A 19,705-nucleotide genomic window follows, 5' to 3' on the forward strand; every position below is an offset into this window, starting at 1 on the left:
GTATAATTTTCTTTTTTGGACCAGACAAGAAGAAGCAGACTTCAGACTTCACACAGTTATTCAGCCTCATGTCATTACAAAACTGTATGACTTTCTTTCTTCTGTGGAAGGGTGGCCAATACGTCCGGATTTTGGCCGGACAGTCCGGATTTTAAGCCCCCTGTACGGCACAGCCTCAAGCCGGACACTCGTTTGTCCTCCTTTTTGGAGCAGCGCTGAATCGGCCTAAAAAACCCCGCTCTAGAATCTTTATTGGGACGCAGCAGCATAGCGTCCAATGCCCTAAGACGTCTGGTCAAACAAATGATTGGCTGAAAGCGTTGTGAAATAAATATCTGATATATCATTAGTTAAAAACGTAAACAAGCCTCCATGACTTGGAGTCCACGTGCTGGCTACGTCATATCATAACGTTAACATGCCGAAACGTCAGACCTCATTTAATCTGGAATGGACAAAAGAGCACGAATTTGGCCATGATGACCCTAGAGGTGCTTTTGTCGCCTGAGCTGCTGCAGAGGGTGAACTTCTTTGTTAAGAACTGAAATGTGTATTTATTTATTTTTCGCATTCATTATTTGTTTATTTATGAAGTCCAGAAATGTTATGTTTTCTGGCACTGTGCCAGATTATTTGTTTATTTGTTTATTTATGTATTTCTTTTATTTCCAAAAGTCCAGAATTGTAATGTTTTCAGACACTGTGCACTTTGCAGGACAGGTTCATCTCAGTGGTCAGTTTTTGAAACAGACATCACAATGTCTTGAATAAATACAAATACTGTGAACAAACACTTTTTTGCCTCTTCTGTTACACATAGGTCTACATCAAGATATATCGTAGATCATATTGTCCGGCAATGAATAGAGTAGGCTATTTCAGAATCACTGTATCATGATACCATCGATATGATGGACAAAATTGTATTGTAGAGTGAAATACCCCTTTAAGATATGAATATGAATGTCTAATATTTGGGCAGATTCTATCCCACATTTTAGGTGACAGATTATTTTCTGTTACAAAGTAACAATCGATAAATAGATGGACCCCATCATGATCAAAAGCTTGTCCATCTTAATCTCTGTATAAAAAGAAAGGAAGGAAAAGAAAGAAAGAAAGAAAGAAAGAAAGAAAGAAAGAAAGAAAGAAAGAAAGAAAGAAAGAAAGAAAGAAAGTTGCAGCATCAGTGTGAGCGGTGGATCATGGGTTGGTCAGTCTGATCCAGACACTGTATAAATGAAAGGACAGTAAGGAGAGCAGAACAAACTCCTAACAGGAGGAGACTCACTCATGGCCTATGAGACAGAGGATCATGAGACTCAATACTGCTTTCCTGCCATCAACTCATCATGTATCAAGGGGAAACGCTCCAGACATGAATACAATATCATGTATGTGTTTTTTTCATTGCTGTCAGCATGGACTGTGTTTCTGAACCTGCTGGTGATCATCTCCATCTCTCACTTCAAGAAGCTTCACACTCCAACAAACCTGATTATTCTCTCTCTGGCTGTGGCCGACCTGCTTACTGGACTTATTGTGATGCCCATAGAGGCCATCAAGTTGATTGAGAAATGTTGGTTCTTTGGAGACACTTTCTGTAAGCTGTTTATGATAATCATGGGGCTGCTTATCTCAACATCTATCAGTAATTTAGTTTTAATTGCTGTTGATCGTTATGTGGCTGTGTGTCACCCTTTACTGTACCCACAGAAAATAACCATGACTAGAATGATAACTATTATCTGTTTTTGCTGGCTTTTTTCTTTGACTTATATTATTGCAATTGTAGTAATTATCCCACCCAGAGCAGATGCTTGTTATGGCGAATGTAATATTATGCTTACATTTGAATGCAGAGTAATTGATTTCATATTTTCATTCCTATTTCCTTGTACCCTGATCATAACTTTATATTTGAGGATATTTTATGTTGCACAAAAACAAGTGAAAGTTATAAACTCTCTGATGAAGGGTGGTAAATGTGTAATGGAAGGTTCAATGAAGAGGAAATCTGAGAGTAAAGCAGCTCTCACATTAGGAATCATTGTGGCAATACATCTGGTTTGCTGGATTCCATTCTATATCTTGACTCTAGCTGAAAACACAGCAATCCCACCCACTGTACTGTATTGTCTAATATGGGTCTTGTACATTAACTCTTGTCTGAATCCTCTTATCTATGCATTTTTTTACCCCTGGTTTAGAAAATCTGTTAAACACATCTTAACTCTTAGAATATTTCAGCAAGCATCCTCTCGGCTTAGTATTTTTACAAATCATCATTCATGATATTTTTACCACAATTTGTGCTTCAAACTGGTGAAGCAATTCTATATAAAGCACACCATATATTGTAATTTTTAGAACTTATTTTAGATCATTTTAATAGATAATCCATAATAAATCTATGTACCAAATGGTCTGGATATATTGTGCATCACTGAAACTTGGCTTGCGAGTGGGGACTTGAGTCCGTTTTCTGAACTTCTTCCACCCAGTTGTAAGTCCTTTTACCTGCCCTCGCACATCTGGCAGGGGAGGCGGCTTGTTGACTGTGCTACTCTGATGACAGATGATTTTAACAGTTTCGAACTACAACTGCTAAAACTTGAAATGGATACTGCTGTGGCGGTTGCTGTGTTTTATCGCCCTCCTAAAGCACACAAATACTTTCTAAATGAATTTGCAAATTTTCTTGGGGATATCATATCAAACTTTGATAAAGTAATAATTCTTGGAGATTTCAACATTCATGTGTGCAGCCCGTCAAACACATTTGTAAATGAATTTATTTGTCTTACTGACTCTTTTGATTTAACTCAGTGGGTAAAAGGCCCCACTCATTTACAGGGCCACACACTCAATCTTGTGTTAACGCATGGTTATATCCATTGAAGATCTGGAACTGGGCGATTTTGGTATTTCAGACCACAAGCCTATCTTGTTCTCCATCCCTTTTACAACAGATATGGTGAACACTGTTAAACCCATGCGTTGGTCTCGTATACTGACATCTAAAACCGGTGGTGATTTTTCGGCAGTGTTTAGTGTGATTGCTGGAGTTTCTGATGTGCACCTCCATGATTTGAGTGGTTTGAGCTGGTTTAACACCGCTTCTACTACTAGAAGTCTAAATACTTTGCTGACCTCATCGAAAGAAATTGTAATAATCCAAGAACTCTTTTAAAACCATAAATGCTGTAGTGAACCCTGCTATTAGTGTATCCCATCAGAGTGAGTCCTTGGCTATGTGTGAACATTTTCTACACTTTTTTATTAATAAGATAAGGGACATAATATTGAATATCATGCCTTCAACACCTGACCCAGCTGTGCTTCCTGCATGTCATGTGGTTTTCAATCAATTCACAGCAATTTCTCTCTTGTCTTTGCAGGAAATTGTAAACAAGCTAAATGTCTTGGATCAGGAACTGTACCTGATTATTTGAAACACGCCTTCATTCAGCACCTCCTCAAACGGCCAAACTTAAACCCTACAATTTTATAGAATTTTAGACCAGTCTCCAAATTTTCATTTATCTCTAAAATATTAGAGAATACAGTCTGAGCAACTGTACAATCTTCTAAAAAAAAAAAAAAAAAGATTTTTGAAGTCTTTCAATCGTGATTCAGAAAATAACATTCTACAGAAACAGCACTTGTTAAGGTGATAAATGATGTGCTGTCGTTCTTGTGCTCTTGGATTTAAGCACTGCATTTGACACAGTAGACCATACTGTCCTTCTGTCCCAGACCATACTGTCCTTCCGTCCCATTTAGAGAAATGTGCAGGCATCCAAGGGAAGGCTCTGAATTGGTTTCAGTCCTTTCTTAAAAATAGAACTTTCTCAGTGAATATTGGGGAATTCGTATCAAGTAAAGCTCCACTTACATGTGGAATCCCCAAGGGTTCCATTTTGGCTCCAGTGCTATTCTCCATTTATGTGCTTCCATTAGGTAAAATGTTTAAGAAATATGATATTTCCTATCATTGCTACGCAGACGACACTCAAATTTACCTGCCCCTAAAACAAGATAAAAAAATATCTAGATTCTCTACTTGCTTGCCTTGCTGATTTAAAGGTCTGAATGGCTGTAAACTTTTTACATTTTAACGAAAATAAGCCTGAGATTGTTGTATTTGGTCACACAAAACATTTTAAGTTAGGCACTCTTTCCCAATACGTAAAACCTCGGATTCAAGTTGGATAATGCCCTTAAGTCTGACATACAGGTCAGTTTTGTACTCAAATCTACCTTTTTCCATCTTAAAAGCACTGGCAAAGGTGAAGTCGTTTTTGTCTTTTAAGAACTTTGAGAGGGCTATTCATGCCCTCATTACTTCAAGGCTTGATTACTGCAACGCACTCTATATAGGGATAAAGTGCTACTCTTTCTAGACTTCAAGTGGTTCAAAATGCAGCTGCTAGGCTCTTGACTGGGGTTAAGAAATATGAACATATCACACCCACATTAATGTCATTACGCTGGTTGCCGATCCGCTATAGAGTAGATTTTAAAGTCCTTTTAATGGTCTACAAATCTGTAAATGGCTTAGCACCTTCTTACCTCATCGATGTTTTTTCGAAACATGACTCAGGGAGGTCTCTGAGATCATCAAATCAGGGACTATTAGTGGTTCCAAGGACAAAAAAAAAAACTAAGAGGTGACCGGGCATTTGCAGTAGCTGCGCCAAAATTGTGGAATAGTCTGCCGGTTAGTATTAGGACTGCGCGTACTGTGGGAAATTTTAAATCAAAACTGAAGGCTTATTTGTTTGAAAGAGCTTATATTTGATAATACAGTGGCATGTTTTCTGTTTATTGTCTGTTATTTGTTTTTATTGTGTATGTTTATGCAATGTACAGCACATTGTTCAACAGTTGTTGTTTTAAATAGTGCTTTATAAATAAAGTGACATTGACATTGTTTCTTTTTGCAATAGCCCTACTGTGCTGTAACATGGTGTGGTATAGCCATTCACTGTTCCATTCCCTGCTCTGCTCACATTCTCTGATAATAATCTTTCTAGGACTATATTTTATTTTGATAAAAAATAAATCTGTTAAATCTGATTCTGTTGCATAGAACTAAATGAAGAATAATATATATATATTTTAATATATTGATAATAGGGGCCTATTTTCTGTCCAACTTTTGTGTGTTACTTTAAATAAAAGTGTGGTTATTTTATTTTATAGGCTTGTTATTTTTGAATTCAGTTTCAATAAAATGATTGATTATTGATTATTTAATTAAAAAGACTATTAATAATACAATTATCCAAAAAACGAATTTATAATAAGAAATTAATAATTATAAAATTTCGGTTTCAGCCCATAATTTTCATTTCGGTGCATCCCTAATCACCACATTGCATCTGCACAAGGCAAGCGGGCACTGCAGGTGGCAATACCAGACTCTCACATTTCGAGAGTCGGGACAGTTGACGGAATTGTCACTTGAACAATCGTACGGTGCCCCTAAAGGGACGTGGTGGTGTATAACATTTGAGATGGGAGAAAATTATTTCTCAAATCTTTTGTGTTCTCTCGCAAAACGTTTGTGTTCCTCTGAGAAACTTTGCAGATGGTCCCTTCGGACTTGTCTGTCAGCCTCATAGAGATCAATTTATTTTATAAAGCTTGTTTTGAGGAAAATTGTAGATAATTGCCTATGTTACTATGAGTGTAAATACGTGTAATTTGTGTTTTAATAACGTTTAGCTCAGTTATTGTTCCGGTAAGTTCGAATCTGTGAATATACTGCCAACTTTACTGACCTCCTTGAGTTAAGTACTGACCGCATTTCTTTATATTTGAGTCTAAGTTCAAACACTATGAAGCGCTCTATTGACATACGGAGCTGTCTGAAACACTGTCTGAGCTCACAACAGGTTTTGCAAGGGAACGCAAATATCTTTGCGAGTGAAGGCAAAAGTTCTCAGGGGAACACAAAAGATTTGAAAACGTCTCGGTTACGTATGGTAACCCTCGTTCCCTGAGTCCAGGGAACAGAGACGCCTCGTCGGGGGAGTTCCCCTGACGAATTGGGATCACGCTAGGGAGACCAATTGCCTTCGAGTGAATTAAAACGAGCCAATGAACATTGGCATGCAACATTTGCATTCCGCAGCCCGCCTACTAGTGCGGGTATAAAGGCAGAAGCAAGCGCATACACAAATACTTTTTGCTGAGGAGCCGGACGGTGTCCAGTCCTCCGCGAAGGTACAGCAGCATGGCGACGGGACGAGGCGTCTCCGTTCCCTGGACTCAGGGAACGAGGGTTACCATACGCAACCGAGACGTTCCCTTTCGTCATCAGGGAACTCCGACGCCTCGTCGGGGGAGTTCCCCTGACGAATTGGGATCCCTACCAAAACGCCATGGTGCTGGCCCCTTCCAGCGCCCAGCTAAGCTACAGCCCTGCAGCAGTTTCCAGAAATTTTGCGGGAGCTAGCTAGGGAATCCTAGCTGCTGTTCCGCAAGACCCAATCAGTGGATATTGGATAACACTGGGAAAGCGTGCCCGACCCCAAGGAAAATAATAAGGGGGGGGGGGGGGGAACGCTGCGGAAGCTGAGGCAGCCTAGAGGAAGGCCCTCAAATACACACATGTACTAACCACGTAGGGTAGTGAAACATATGGCAGTCCTTGAAGGTAGTCCCAGTCCGGAGGAGTGAGGAGCGTACTCAACAGGGACGACAGAATGAGTCTGTCAAGGGGAAGACACGGCTGAACTGCACGTGGCAATCATGGGTCGCCGCAGGGACCACTGGAAAAGGCACTCAGTCTACTAGCAACTCCTTACTGAAGGTAGCAGACCTGGTGCCGGGCGGTCCGCAACGCCTGGCACCGGAGGGGGTGATGGAGGAACTCACGAGGTTAGCCGTTTGTTGGGTAACCAACGGAGCAAAAAGACGCACGTATCCGCTCACGGAATGGCGTCGCAAGCCGACACACCTATTCCCTCTAATTACTGACCGTAGCAAGTACTCGGGAGGAAACAGGTTCCACACGTAGGCTATAAAACCTAGCGAACGTGTTCGGTGTCGCCCAGCCCGCAGCTCTCCAAATGTCTGTTAGCGAGGCGCCTTGAGCCAGAGCCCAGGAAGCGGCAACACTCCTAGTGGAGTGAGCCCGCAACCTGGGTGGGCAGGGCTCACCCTGGGACTCATAAGCCCTGGTGATAGCATCCACTAGCCAGTGGGCTAACCTCTGCTTGGAGACAGCCTTCCCCTTCCGCTGGCCTCCATAACAAACAAAGAGCTGATCTGAGGTCCTGAAGCTTTGCGTTCTGTCTATATAAACCCGGAGGGCCCGGACGGGACAGAGAAAAGCTAGGGCTGGGTCTGCCTCCTCCTGGGGCAGCGCTTGCAGGTTCACTACCTGGTCCGCGAAGGGAGTGGTAGGAACCTTGGGCACATATCCGAGCCGGGGTCTCAATAAAACATGAGAAAGGCCAATGCTAACAGGAGCGCTGTCTTAATGGACAGAAAATTAAGCTCTACTGTCGGCAAAGGCTCAAAAGGAGGACTTTGGAGCACTCTAAGCACTAAGGTTAAGTCCCAAGTGGGTACAGGGTGCAAATCGCGAGGTGGATTTAGCCTCCTAGCACCCTTGAGGAATCTGATGACCAAGTCGTGCTTCCCCACGGACTTACCTTCAACTACATCGTGATGTGCGGCTATTGTGGCAACATACACTTTAAGGGTGGAGGGAGACAGCCTTCGCTCCAACCCCTCTTGTAGGAAGGAGAGCACGACTCTGATCGGGCAAGTTCGTGGGTTCTCCCCGTGGGAAGAACACCAGTCGACGAACAGGTTCCACTTCAGAGCGTAGAGGTGCCTCGTAGAGGGGGCTCTAGCTTAAGAGATGGTATCTACCACTGCCTGTGGCAGGCCATCTAGAACCTCTGCGTCCCGTCCAGGGACCAGACATGGAGTTTCCAGAGGTCTGGACGCGGGTGCCATAGAGTGCCCCGTCTCTGAGAAAATATGTCCTTCCTCAGAGGAATCGGCCAAGGAGGGGCTGTCGCGAGGAGCATGATTTCTGGGAACCAAGTCCGGGTTGGCCAATACGGGGCCACCACAAGGACCTGCTCCTCGTCCTCCCTGACCTTGCACAGGGTCTGTGCAAGAAGGCTCACTGGGGGAAACGCATATTTGCGCAAGTCCCGGGGCCAGCTGTGTGGCAGGGCATCCGTGCCGAGAGTTCCCTCGGTCAGGGAGTAAAACCACTGGCAATGGGTCGTGTCCGGAGAGGCAAACAGGTCTACCTGTGCGGCTCCGAAGATTCGCCAAATCAGCTGGATCACCTGGGGATGGAGTCGCCATTCTCCCGGAAGGGGGGGCTGACGCGAAAGCTCGTCGGCCACACGATTGAGCTCCCCGGGGACATGAACGGCACGAAGCGACCTCAGATGCTTCTGACTCCACAGGAGGAGGTGGGAGGCGAGTCGCGACATACGACGGGAGCGTAGACCACCTTGTCGGTTGATGTACGCAACAGTCGCAGTGCTGTCCGTACGGACCAGTACGTGCTTGTGTTTGAGATGGCCCTTGAGGCGACACAAGGCTAAGCGTACTGCTTGCAACTCTAGGCAGTTGATGTGCCAATGCAGCTGGGGCCCCGTCCACAGACCCGAGACTGCATGCCCTTTGTACGTGGCCCCCCAGCCCTTGGCAGAAGCATCTGTGAATACCACAGCATGCCTGGAAACCTGGACTAGGGGCACTCCGGCCCGTAGAAACACAGGATCCGACCAAGGGGTGAAGGTTTGGCGACAGTGCGGGGTGACTTTGACCCGGAACGTGCCGCTCTGCCACGCCCACCTCGGGACTCGATCGTGAAGCCAGTGCTGGAGCGGTCTCATATGCAACAGGCCGAGCGGCGTTACTGCGGCTGCCATATGCCCCAAGAGCCTCTGAAACTGTTTCAGTGGGACCGCTGACTTGCCTCGAAAAGACTCGAGGCAGTTGAGCACTGACTGGACGCGTTCCTCCATGAGGCGCGCAGTCTGGGCGACCGAGTCCAGTTCCATACCGAGATAAGAGATCCTCTGCACGGGGCAGAGTTTGCTCTTGTCCCAGTTGACCCAAAGCCCCAACTGACTGAGGTGCCGGAGCACCATGTCCCTGTGATCGCACAACACATCTCGCGAGTGCGCCAGAATGAGCCAGTCGTCGAGATAGTTGAGAATGCGAACGCCTTGTTCTCTCATGGGAACAATGGCCGCCTCCGCGACTTTCGTGAAGACACGGGGCGACAGGGCCAGCCCGAAGGGTAGGACCTTGTACTGATATGCTCGACCCTCGAAAGCAAACCGAAGAAATGGTCTGTGTCGGGGAAGAATCGAGACATGAAAGTACGCGTCCTTCAGGTCGATCGCTGCAAACCAATCCCGGGGACAGATGCATTCGAAAATGCGTTTCTGCGTGAGCATCTTGAACGGGAGCTTGTGCAGGGCCCGATTCAATACTCGCAGGTCCAGGATTGGCCGTAACCCACCGCCTTTCTTGGGTACAATGAAGTAAGGGCTGTAGAACCCTGACCTCATATCGGCTGGAGGGACCGGCTCGATCGCGTCCTTCACCAGCAGGGCGTTGATCTCTTTCCGCAAGACAGGAGCATCCACCGGACGCACACGGGTGAAGTGGACGCCCCTGAACTTGGGAGGCCGGCGTGCAAACTGAATTGCATAGCCGAGCCGGATGGTGCGGATGAGCCAGCGCGATGGCCTCGGGGGCGCTAGCCAGGCTCCGAGAAACCGCCGCAACGAGCCCACCCGCACCGCCGGCGTACCCGCGGAGGGGCAGCGAGGCGGAAGGCAGGGACACGGCTCCGGTGGCATTGTAGCGGCCGAGAGCGGGGTCTGGGTGTGTACTTGGACAACACCTACCTGCTTCCACCGGGGGACAGACGGCAGAGAAGACCCGAGAGTGTTCTGCTGCGGGCTGTCGCCTGGTGAGGGAAGGGGAGGAGACAAGGAGCAAGGCCCGAGGGCGGCTGCTGGTCTCGACGCCTTCCCGCCCAGCGGCAGACAGGAGTGGCGTGACCGAGGTGGCGCCACTGCTATCTGAGAGCTGGGGAGAGGGGGACAGACGGCAGCGAAGACCCGAGAGTGTTCTGCTGCGGGCTGTCACCTGGCGAGGGAAGGGGAGGAGACAAGACAAGGAGCGAGGCCCGAGGGTGGCTGCTGGTCTCCACGCCTTCCCGCCCAGCGGCAGACAGGAGTGGCGTGACCGAGGTGGCACCACTGCTATCTGAGAGCTGGGGAGAGGGGACTGAGAGTGGTGAGACCCAAGGGTGGCACACACTGCCGTCCCACTCTCAAGCGGGAGAGACTGCTTGTTCGGCAGTCCCAACCGTGAATGACCCAGAGGAGGACGAACTGCTCTTTTAATGAGGTTTTGGGTACCACCGATCGACTGGTCGGCGGCGGAACAGAAAGAATTCACCAACAAAGGATTCTCCACCCGGCCCTCCTCTGGGGGAAGGAGTGGTGATGACACGCACTTCCGAAGAGCAGACATCACAAACTCTGGGTCGCTCCTCTCAGAGTCGTTTCCCTTCCCTTTGCTGGGGGGAAACGAACTCTGAGCGGGCTGGTTTTGAAGCGCTTCTGGACCACCAGTGTGGACATCGTCTGACCGAGGGCCAGTGCTGTGACTTATCACGGTCAGTCAATAAGCGCAGCTCCACCCCGAATCAGAACTACCCACGTGCACTGAATGTGCAGGGGTAGTGAGAGAGAAAAAACTTCTGCAGATTTAGGCATGTTTGGCTTGCCATATTGGCACCAAAATGCTTCCATACTGCCAAAGTTTTTCACACCCACCCAGGCACTTTAGACCCAGGAAGTGTGGCTGTCAAGTCTGAATCTTCAGCACGAGAACACACCATAATAGTAGGAACTCAGCATCATTTTCAGAGTATAACAGCCCTCTCTCCAATGTAGCAATCGACATCTGTCCTCCCCTGGAGCCCCGAATGAAATGCTTGGTCCCTCATGAGAAGGACCAGAACCCCATCCGAAAGCCTCGACGGCACTCGGCATGCTGAGCGGCTCAAGCCCTTACGCGAAGGGGAGACGAACAACGTGCCGACGTGGTCACGCACTCATGAGAGAACATGAACCACCCACGAACGCAGTCTCAACACACTGATTAAGCATGTGAAACAGTGATCGTGGCCGCCAACCAGGCATGCAAGACAGTGAACGTGGCCATCACCTCGATGACACACGGCACGCCGGGCGCTCAAGCCTTCAGGCAAGGCGTGCCGACCTGGTCATGCTCTCATAAGAAAGCATAAACCACCCACGAACACAGTCTCAGCATGTTTGCGATGCGCTAGAGGAGTGGGAAGCTCGTGAGGGTCTTTCACCTGGCGAGACGTTCCACACTGTAACCCCCAGATCACCAAATGCTCATTAGCCAAAGTAGTCCTCTCCTTTTTAGAAAAGGAACTAGATTGGGGAACAAGCAAAGGGACTCAACCTCGTACAGGTACGAGTCTCGATCGCGCATCTAGAGCGCTGAATGACGCGCGCTGGGTTGCCGTGACAACCCGCGCTGTCAGCCGGCGCTTGACGGCACACGGCACGCTGAGCGGCTCGAGCCTTTAAAAAGGGGAGGCGAACAACGTGCCGACGTGGTCATGCACTCCTGAGAGAACATGAACCACCCACGAACGTAGTCTCACACACTGATTAGGCATGTGAAACAATGAACGTGGCCGTCAAATGAGGACAGGAAACGATCGCATCCAGAAACACACGAGTGAAACGTCATCCTGAAAAGGACGCGATCTTCACTCGTATTGCTCTTTCAGGAAAAAAGTACTCTCTTTATTGTGCTGAAGCACACAGGGACCCAACGCGGCAACACAGCGGGGAAACTGCAAGCCCGCTGTGCGCACTCAACCGTTTACCAGCTGTGAAAACAGCTTTTGAATTAACAGTGTGTAGACACAGCCGGCAGACAGGAAATCGCGCGGTCGCTGAAACACCGTCTCACCAACACAGAGAGATCCCTTCCCGAAACAGCAGACTCGTAGAGCGTAAGATAGATACAATCTTAAAGCTCATTCACTCAGAGAGGACACACCGTTCGGCTCCGAAGCTAAAAGCATTTGTGTATGCGCTTGCTTCCGCCTTTATACCCGCACTAGTAGGCGGGCTGCGGAATGCAAATGTTGCATGCCAATGTTCATTGGCTCGTTTTAATTCACTCGAAGGCAATTGGTCTCCCTAGCGTGATCCCAATTCGTCAGGGGAACTCCCCCGATGAGGCGTCGGAGTTCCCTGATGACGAAAGGGAAATATTGTTTCCTCCCATCCCAATTTTTACACCACCACGTCTCTTTAGGGGCTTCGTACAATCAGTGTTGCATCGTCACTAAAGTTTATCATTTGCACGTCTTTTTAAGTCTTAACAATAAAAACATTCAAGCGATTTTAAACTATTCAGTACTTGCGCGCTCTCTGCAGCAATGGCACCTCACAAACAGCTTGCGAGTAACAAAACTGAGTTCTTTTTCACAGATTAAAGTGCTTTAATGGTCAAAAAGACACAAAATTGTCAAAATTCTGGTCTTGACGAGTATCCTTGAAAACACAGTCGGTAATGTCTTAGATAAACATAAGCAGTTGATAAAAAAAAACATAATATGGATCCATATGTGCAGCCCTACTCAACATCACATTAAAGAAACACATGCATATATCATGTTGCACTATATATTCTATATATTTCTGTATGCTTTAATTTTAATGTAAGTGAGTATTCTGAGTTAGCAGTAGCATTGCACCTAATATCATCACTTTTTTTTTACAGTAAAAACAATGCCACTATAGAATTTCATAGTGGGTGGTAGATGGGTTGGTCAGAGACCTCCCTCTGAACCCCTGCAGTCAGCTGAGTTAAAAATTCTGTCACTGAAGACAGTGCTCCTAACTGCTCTGGCTTCCATCAAGAGGGTAGGAGACCTGCAAGCATTTTTGGTCGATGAATCATGCCTAGAATTCGGCCCAGCCAACTCTCAGGTTGTCCTGAGACCCTGGCCTGGATACGTGCCCAAGGTTCCTACCACTCCCTTCATGGATGCTATTGTCTGTCCCAAGACATGCCTTGCCCATTCGGGTTGCGAGCACACTCAACTAGGAGTGTTGCTTCCTCCTGGGCGCTGGCTGAAGGCACCTCGCTGACAGATATATGTAGAGCTGCGGGCTGGGCGACACCCAACACGTTCGCTAGATTCTATAGCCTTTGTGTAGAGCCGGTATCTTCGCGCTACTCGCCCCCAGTGGCCAGTAGCGCGAAGGACCCGTGCTTAGTGTCGGCTTGCAACACCACTCCCGCCCTGCTGGGCCAGATACGTGCGTCTGTTGAGTTCCTCCGTCACCCATGCGGCAGTCAGATGTTGCGGAGTGTCTGGCGCCAGGCCTACACTCGTATGCATTGTGGAACCTGTGCTAGGCTGGGTGTCCATATGTAGCAATCCCTGCGGCGACCCCATATGTGTATTCCTCCACGATCAGCTCCTCTGTGGATGAGCCCATGTCTTTCCCTTGACAGAGTCCGCTCTGTCATCTCTGCTGGTGTTATTTCCCCCCTAGAACTAGGCTGGAACCACCCCAGAGACTGCCATATGTTGTACTACCCTGCTCGGCTAGTATATAAAACCGCCACAGTGCCTCACTCTGGGGTAGGACGTGGCTTCCGGAGCGTCACCTTCTCCAAGGGCATGCTTTCCCAGCGTTATCCAATAAGTCACACTGAGTGGGTCTTGCAGAACAGCAGTGACTGACCTTCTCTGCTTAGAGCTCCTACTTTCTGCCCAACATTGTGGTCAGGCCAGGAGACTCAAGCGGAGCGCTGGAAAGGCCAGCAGCAGTGGCGTGTTGGTAGATATCCCCATTTCGTCAGTCATGATGTATGTCATAGTGACAGATGAAGGGGAACGTCTCGGTTACGTATGGTAACCCTCATTCCCCGAGGAGGGAACGGAGACGTACGTCCCGTCGCCACAGTTGCTGAGCTTCCGCTGTACGGCTGAGTCACAAGTCTGGGTCCTCAGTGGAAAAACAAAGATGCGATTCACCGGCCACTCATTATATGCTCGCGCCACGATGCACAGCAGCTGGTGCAATTATTCCATGCCAGTGTGCATTGGCTCGTTTAGTTACACTCAAAGTAGATTGGTCTCTCAAGCGAGATCCCCATTTCATCAGTCATGACGTACGTCTCCGTTCCCTCCTCGGGGAACGAGGGTTACCATACGTAACCGAGACGTTTTTCACATAAATTTGCAGAAGTTGCCACTAAGCCAAGAGTTGATTGTAATCACATATTATTTATTTAAAAAATCCAAATGTTCATAAATTGCTTTAGAATAAGAATTTAAATGTAAAAAGTAAATAAAAAAAACAGCAATAAGCAGACATGAACAGGGGTGAAGAGTGAACACACACCTGTGTGTGTGTGTGTGTGTGTGTGTGTGTGTGATCATGTTCATTCAACATTGCATTTATGCTTTAGTACTAGGCCTTTATTTATGTGTGGACATTTTCAGATTTATGCTGGAATTATTGATTTTATTTGCCAAAGAGAGAGAGAGAGATTACAGGTATACTATCCCGAGCATCTCCAGATCTAATAATACTCTGTATGATTAAAGCCTAATTATGTTACTTAAAGACATATTAAAATAAATTTGGAGAAAGTACAATTTTAATTCTTGTGTATAAAATAAATGTCAAATTTTATACTTGACCTGCATACTCTAGGTCAGTTTCAATTAAAGGAGGCCTACAATTTTAATAACTACCAATTGAGGGGATGCACATCCAGGGCACGAAGCTCCCATTCCACCACATCCCAAATATGCTCTATTGGGTTGAGATCTGGTGACTGTGGGGGCCATTTTAGTACAGTTAACTCATTGTCATGTTCAAGAAACCAATTTGAAATGATTCGAGCTTTGTGACATGGTGCATTATCCTGCTGGAAGTAGCCATCAGAGGATGGGTACATGGTGGTCATAAAGGGATGGACATGGTCAGAAACAATGCTCAGGTAGGCCGTGGCATTTAAACGATGCCCAATTGGCACTAAGGGGCCTAAAGTGTGCCAAGAAACATCCCCCACACCATTACACCACCACCACCAGCCTGCACAGTGGTAACAAGGCATGATGGATCCATGTTCTCATTCTGTTTACACCAAATTCTGACTCTACCATCTGAATGTCTCAACAGAAATCGAGACTCATCAGACCAGGTAACATTTTTCCAGTCTTCAACTGTCCAATTTTGGTGAGCTTGTGCAAATTGTAGCCTCTTTTTCCTATTTGTAGTGGAGATGAGTGGTACCCGGTGTGGTCTTCTGCTTTTGCAGCCCATCCGCCTCAAGGTTGTGCATGTTGTGGCTTCACAAATGCTTTGCTGCATACCTCGGTTGTAACGAGTGGTTATTTCAGTCAAAGTTGCTCTTCTATCAGCTTGAATCAGTCGGCCCATTCTCCTCTGACCTCTAGCATCAACAAGGCATTTTCGCCCACAGGACTGCCGCATACTGGATGTTTTTCCCTTTTCACACCATTCTTTGCAAACCCTAGAAATGGTTGTGCGTGAAAATCCCAGTAACTGAGCAGATTGTGAAATACTCAGACTGGCCCGTCTGGCACCAACAACCATGCCACGCTCAAAATTGCTTAAATCACCTTTCTTTCCCATTCTGACATTCAGTTTGGAGTTCAGGAGATTGTCTTGACCAGGACCACACCCCTAAATGCATTGAAGCAACTGCCATGTGATTGGTTGATTAGATAATTGCATTAATGAGAAATTGAACAGGTGTTCCTAATAATCCTTTAGGTGAGTGTATATCTCCAATGCTGTGTGTAAGTTAAATACAGTACAGGCACTACTGGGAAAATAGGAAAAATTAAATGCTTAATAACTGTCCATATCATCACTTGAACTAATCCTTAGCCATTTTATCCTGTTTCTATCTCATTTGTCTTGATCCTCATGTATTACAAACATGTAATGCATTATTTCTACTGGCCGGGCCAGTAGAAATAATCTTTGGTGTTGAAACCTGAGAAGTCTTTCACTTAAATGAAAGATTATCTCTGAAATGACACTACTTGAGCATGACAAAAAAATATTTTCTCTTAACTTCCATCCTTTACCAGCAAAGCGACTTTTCCCCATCACACCACATCACAGTTCTTTAGTGTTTGCAGATTAAAGCAAACCAAATCAATCTTTTAAAAAAAGTCCCTGAAGACTACACGTTTACATTGTGATTAATGGCTTGAAAATGCATGGATGTCTAGAATTACTTGCTAAAAGTACTATTCCTAAACTATTACTAAATATACTATTACTAAAAGTAAATTCCTGTTTTTGATGGACTCTTTGCGTAACAACTTAACCCAACGAATTCACAACGTTTTATTATAGTGTTCTCATTGTAACGTTATGTAATGTGAAAGTCCCAATAATAGTTATTAATTTGTGCATTGCTGTTTGAGCTGCATGTGCTGAAACAATGATCACTGGTGCCCTGTTCTACCATGTTAATTCTTAACCAAACGCATCCTATATGAGATAAATCAGATACATATATACACAAAATAAACATATTACAACTTACAATTGCACAAAACAAAAAGCTGCAAATAAGCACAACTAATTGTCATGAAGGTGTAACTCTGTTGTGGAAGTGCTCTAACAACTTGCTAAAATGGGCGTAAAAAGAATTCTCATCATTCTGCACTCAATTGTATTTTTCTTTTTGAAGTGATTTCAATCATATTTCAAGCCATTTGAAATCATCATGCCGAGTGCGCATCTGAAGTGTCTCAGCTGAAGGACATAATCCATTACTTATTGGCTTGAATATATCCGCAAATTTTATTATTGGGTCGACAACAATAACATTAAAAATGAACATGTATCGACTGATACCGATATGGTGGCCAAAATATTGTGCATCTACTTGGTAGACTGTTCCACAGTTTGGGACAAAAAAAAAAGCTGATCACCCCTAGTCTTCAGTCAAGACATTGGGACCAATAAAAGTCTTTGATCCAAAGACCTTAGATGTTTGACAGGTGTATTTCTATCCAGAAGGTCAAAAAGATAAGAATGTGGGAGCCCATTTAAAGCTTTACACATTCACAATATTATACACATCATCCAATTCCTCATTGCATGCTTTGAATATTTAAATAGTAGGTGGGTTTAATGCAGTATAATCAAACCTCACATTTCATTGGATGTCTCTGTTTTTTGTACATTTAAATCAGAGTTTAGTCAGTAAAGGAAGGCAGAAAGTCGAACTGACAGCTTGAACATTGTACCACAGCTTCAAAGTGGTCTTTTGATGCAGAACGGGATACACAGTGCCAGACTACATATAAGGATATTTTAACTCTGGAAATGTTTGACACAATAATCATGGAGGACAACAGGCAAAAAATACAGTATTGCTTTCCAGACAACAATTTGTCATGTTTCAAAAATATCAAACCTGAAGAAGAGTATGTTGTTTTGTATGTTTTCATTTCTTTATTGTCAGTATTCACTGTGTTTCTGAACCTGCTGGTGATCATCTCCATCTCTCACTTCAAGAAACTTCACACTCCAACCAACCTGCTCATTCTCTCTCTGGCTGTGGCTGACCTGATTGTGGGACTGATTGTTATACCTTTTATGGGCATCAGATTTATAGAATCATGCTGGTACTTTGGAGAGACATTTTGTTCATTATTTTTATTTATTATATTTATGGTTGTTACGGCATCTCTTGGTAATTTATTTTTTATATCTGTAGATCGTTACATTGCTGTGAGTGACCCTTTAAGATACACAGTAAGGGTGACAACTGAAAAAGTTATTTTTTGCATTATTATAAACTGGCTGTGTTGTGGCATATATTCTGTCATTATATTACACAATACTATGTTTTATCCAGAGACACATAACAGGTGTTACGGAGACTGTTCAGTTTCTTTTAATTTTGAACATTTTGTCACAGATCTCATAGTCACTTTTGTTGCCCCTTCTTCTGTAATCATGTCTATATATGTGAAAATCTTCTGTGTTGCGAAGCATCAGGCCAAGGTTGTAAATTCTGTCGCAGGTGTTAGCAGGTCACAAAGAAAGGCAGGAAAAACTCTGGGGATTGTTGTTGCAGTTTTCTTTATGTGTTGGATACCATACTATATTGTCACTCTTATTGAAGGAAATGAGTCTACAGAATCAGTTGAACTTAATGTAACATGCTGGATTGTGTACATGAATTCCTGTATGAATCCACTTATTTATGCGTTGTTTTATAAATGGTTTAGAATATCAGCTAAACACATTGTTACTCTAAAAATCTTGAATCCATCATCAGAGCACTTCAGTCTTTTCCCAGACTATTAATGATCGATTTATAATTTTTTCAAGAGTTTTGCTTGGAGAGTTACGGATCTCATTCCCTTATGTTTCCTTGTACAGTGATTATTACTTTGTATTTTAGGATATTTTATGTTGCACATCAGCAAGTGAAAGTTATAAACTCTGATGAAGGGTGGTAAATGTGTAATAGAAGGTTCGGTAAGGAAAAAAGAGCAAATCAGCTCTGACATTAGGAATAATTGGGACAGTTTTTCTGCTTTTTACAGTTATCTCATCCACCATATAAAAATGTCTAACTAGGGTGTACATTGACATCATATCTGAATATTTTCTATGCTTTATTTTACTGCTGCTTTAAAATATCAGTTAAAAACATCATAAATCCTTATTAATATTTACTCCTACATATATTCCTTATTAATACTGATTAATCACGCCTAACATAATTTTTATTTTTTTTTGTAATCATTTTACATTGTAGATTCAAAGACAGTTTATTTTAAATAGGTGTTTAATGGCATCTTTTTACTAAGTATGAAGGCCATCATCACCGCTACCATACCAATACTAATGTCTATATTTAATGGATCCCCCCCTCCTCCCTCATTTTTAGCCATTAATTATAACCATTCAAAATTACACTGTATTTGAAAGCCATAACTGTTACATGTAATAGGCTTTAAAAAAAATAATAACTTTTACATGTAAGTGAACTTAAAAAAAAACAATCTTCACATAAACCAATTATCTGTGCCTTTAATATAGCAGTGCTCAATGCTAAGGATTTTTTTTTTCTTCTACTGGCTGCTTCATATTTTTACTTGCCCTGCACAAAAAAAAAAAAAAAACAATAAGTAAAATTTACTTAATTTTTATTTGGCAAGTTTTTGCATGCATATTTTTAAAGTAAATTTCACATATGGAATTAAGTAAACTCTACTTAACTAAGTTAAGTGAAAGTAACAAAGAAAATAAGTAATTTTAACTTGGCTAGTAAAAGGTTGAGTAATATCTATTTAATTTAAGATTCCTTTGCAAAACATTTCACTCAAACAATATAACATTTAATTAAACCACACTTTTAAAGTATGTGCTTTACTTAGAAACATGTAAGTAATTAATACAATAGATATTATGTGAAACACCATATTTACATAATACAAATTTTGATTTAAGTGAACGCAGAGACCTCAATACTTGGTAGACAATACACAATGACGGTAACATTTGATGGATCGTTTTTGTGTTTGAATGTGTCATTATGAGTAGAAAATGAA

At 44.1% G+C, this 19,705-nt stretch overlaps 1 protein-coding gene and 1 pseudogene across 2 annotated transcripts; both read left to right on the forward strand.

Moving 5' to 3' along the window:
* Window positions 1–1,239: 1,239 nt before the first annotated feature.
* On the forward strand, window positions 1,240–2,295 carry LOC311285291 (trace amine-associated receptor 13c-like; annotated as a pseudogene). Its single transcript has one exon. The product of its transcript is annotated as a trace amine-associated receptor 13c-like (transcript).
* Window positions 2,296–17,462: 15,167 nt separating this feature from the next.
* Window positions 17,463–18,452, forward strand: LOC311284761 (trace amine-associated receptor 13c-like; the record flags this gene model as incomplete). The annotated part of the gene is made up of 1 exon (XM_084399976.1): window positions 17,463–18,452. One exon carries the CDS (start codon window positions 17,463–17,465, stop codon window positions 18,450–18,452), a length of 990 nt encoding a protein of 329 aa, XP_084256102.1.
* Window positions 18,453–19,705: the final 1,253 nt, after the last annotated feature.

The sequence above is a fragment of the Rutilus rutilus genome (assembly GCF_951802725.1).
Source record: "Rutilus rutilus genome assembly, chromosome: 25".
In the NCBI taxonomy this organism is placed as follows: Eukaryota; Metazoa; Chordata; class Actinopteri; order Cypriniformes; family Leuciscidae; genus Rutilus; species Rutilus rutilus.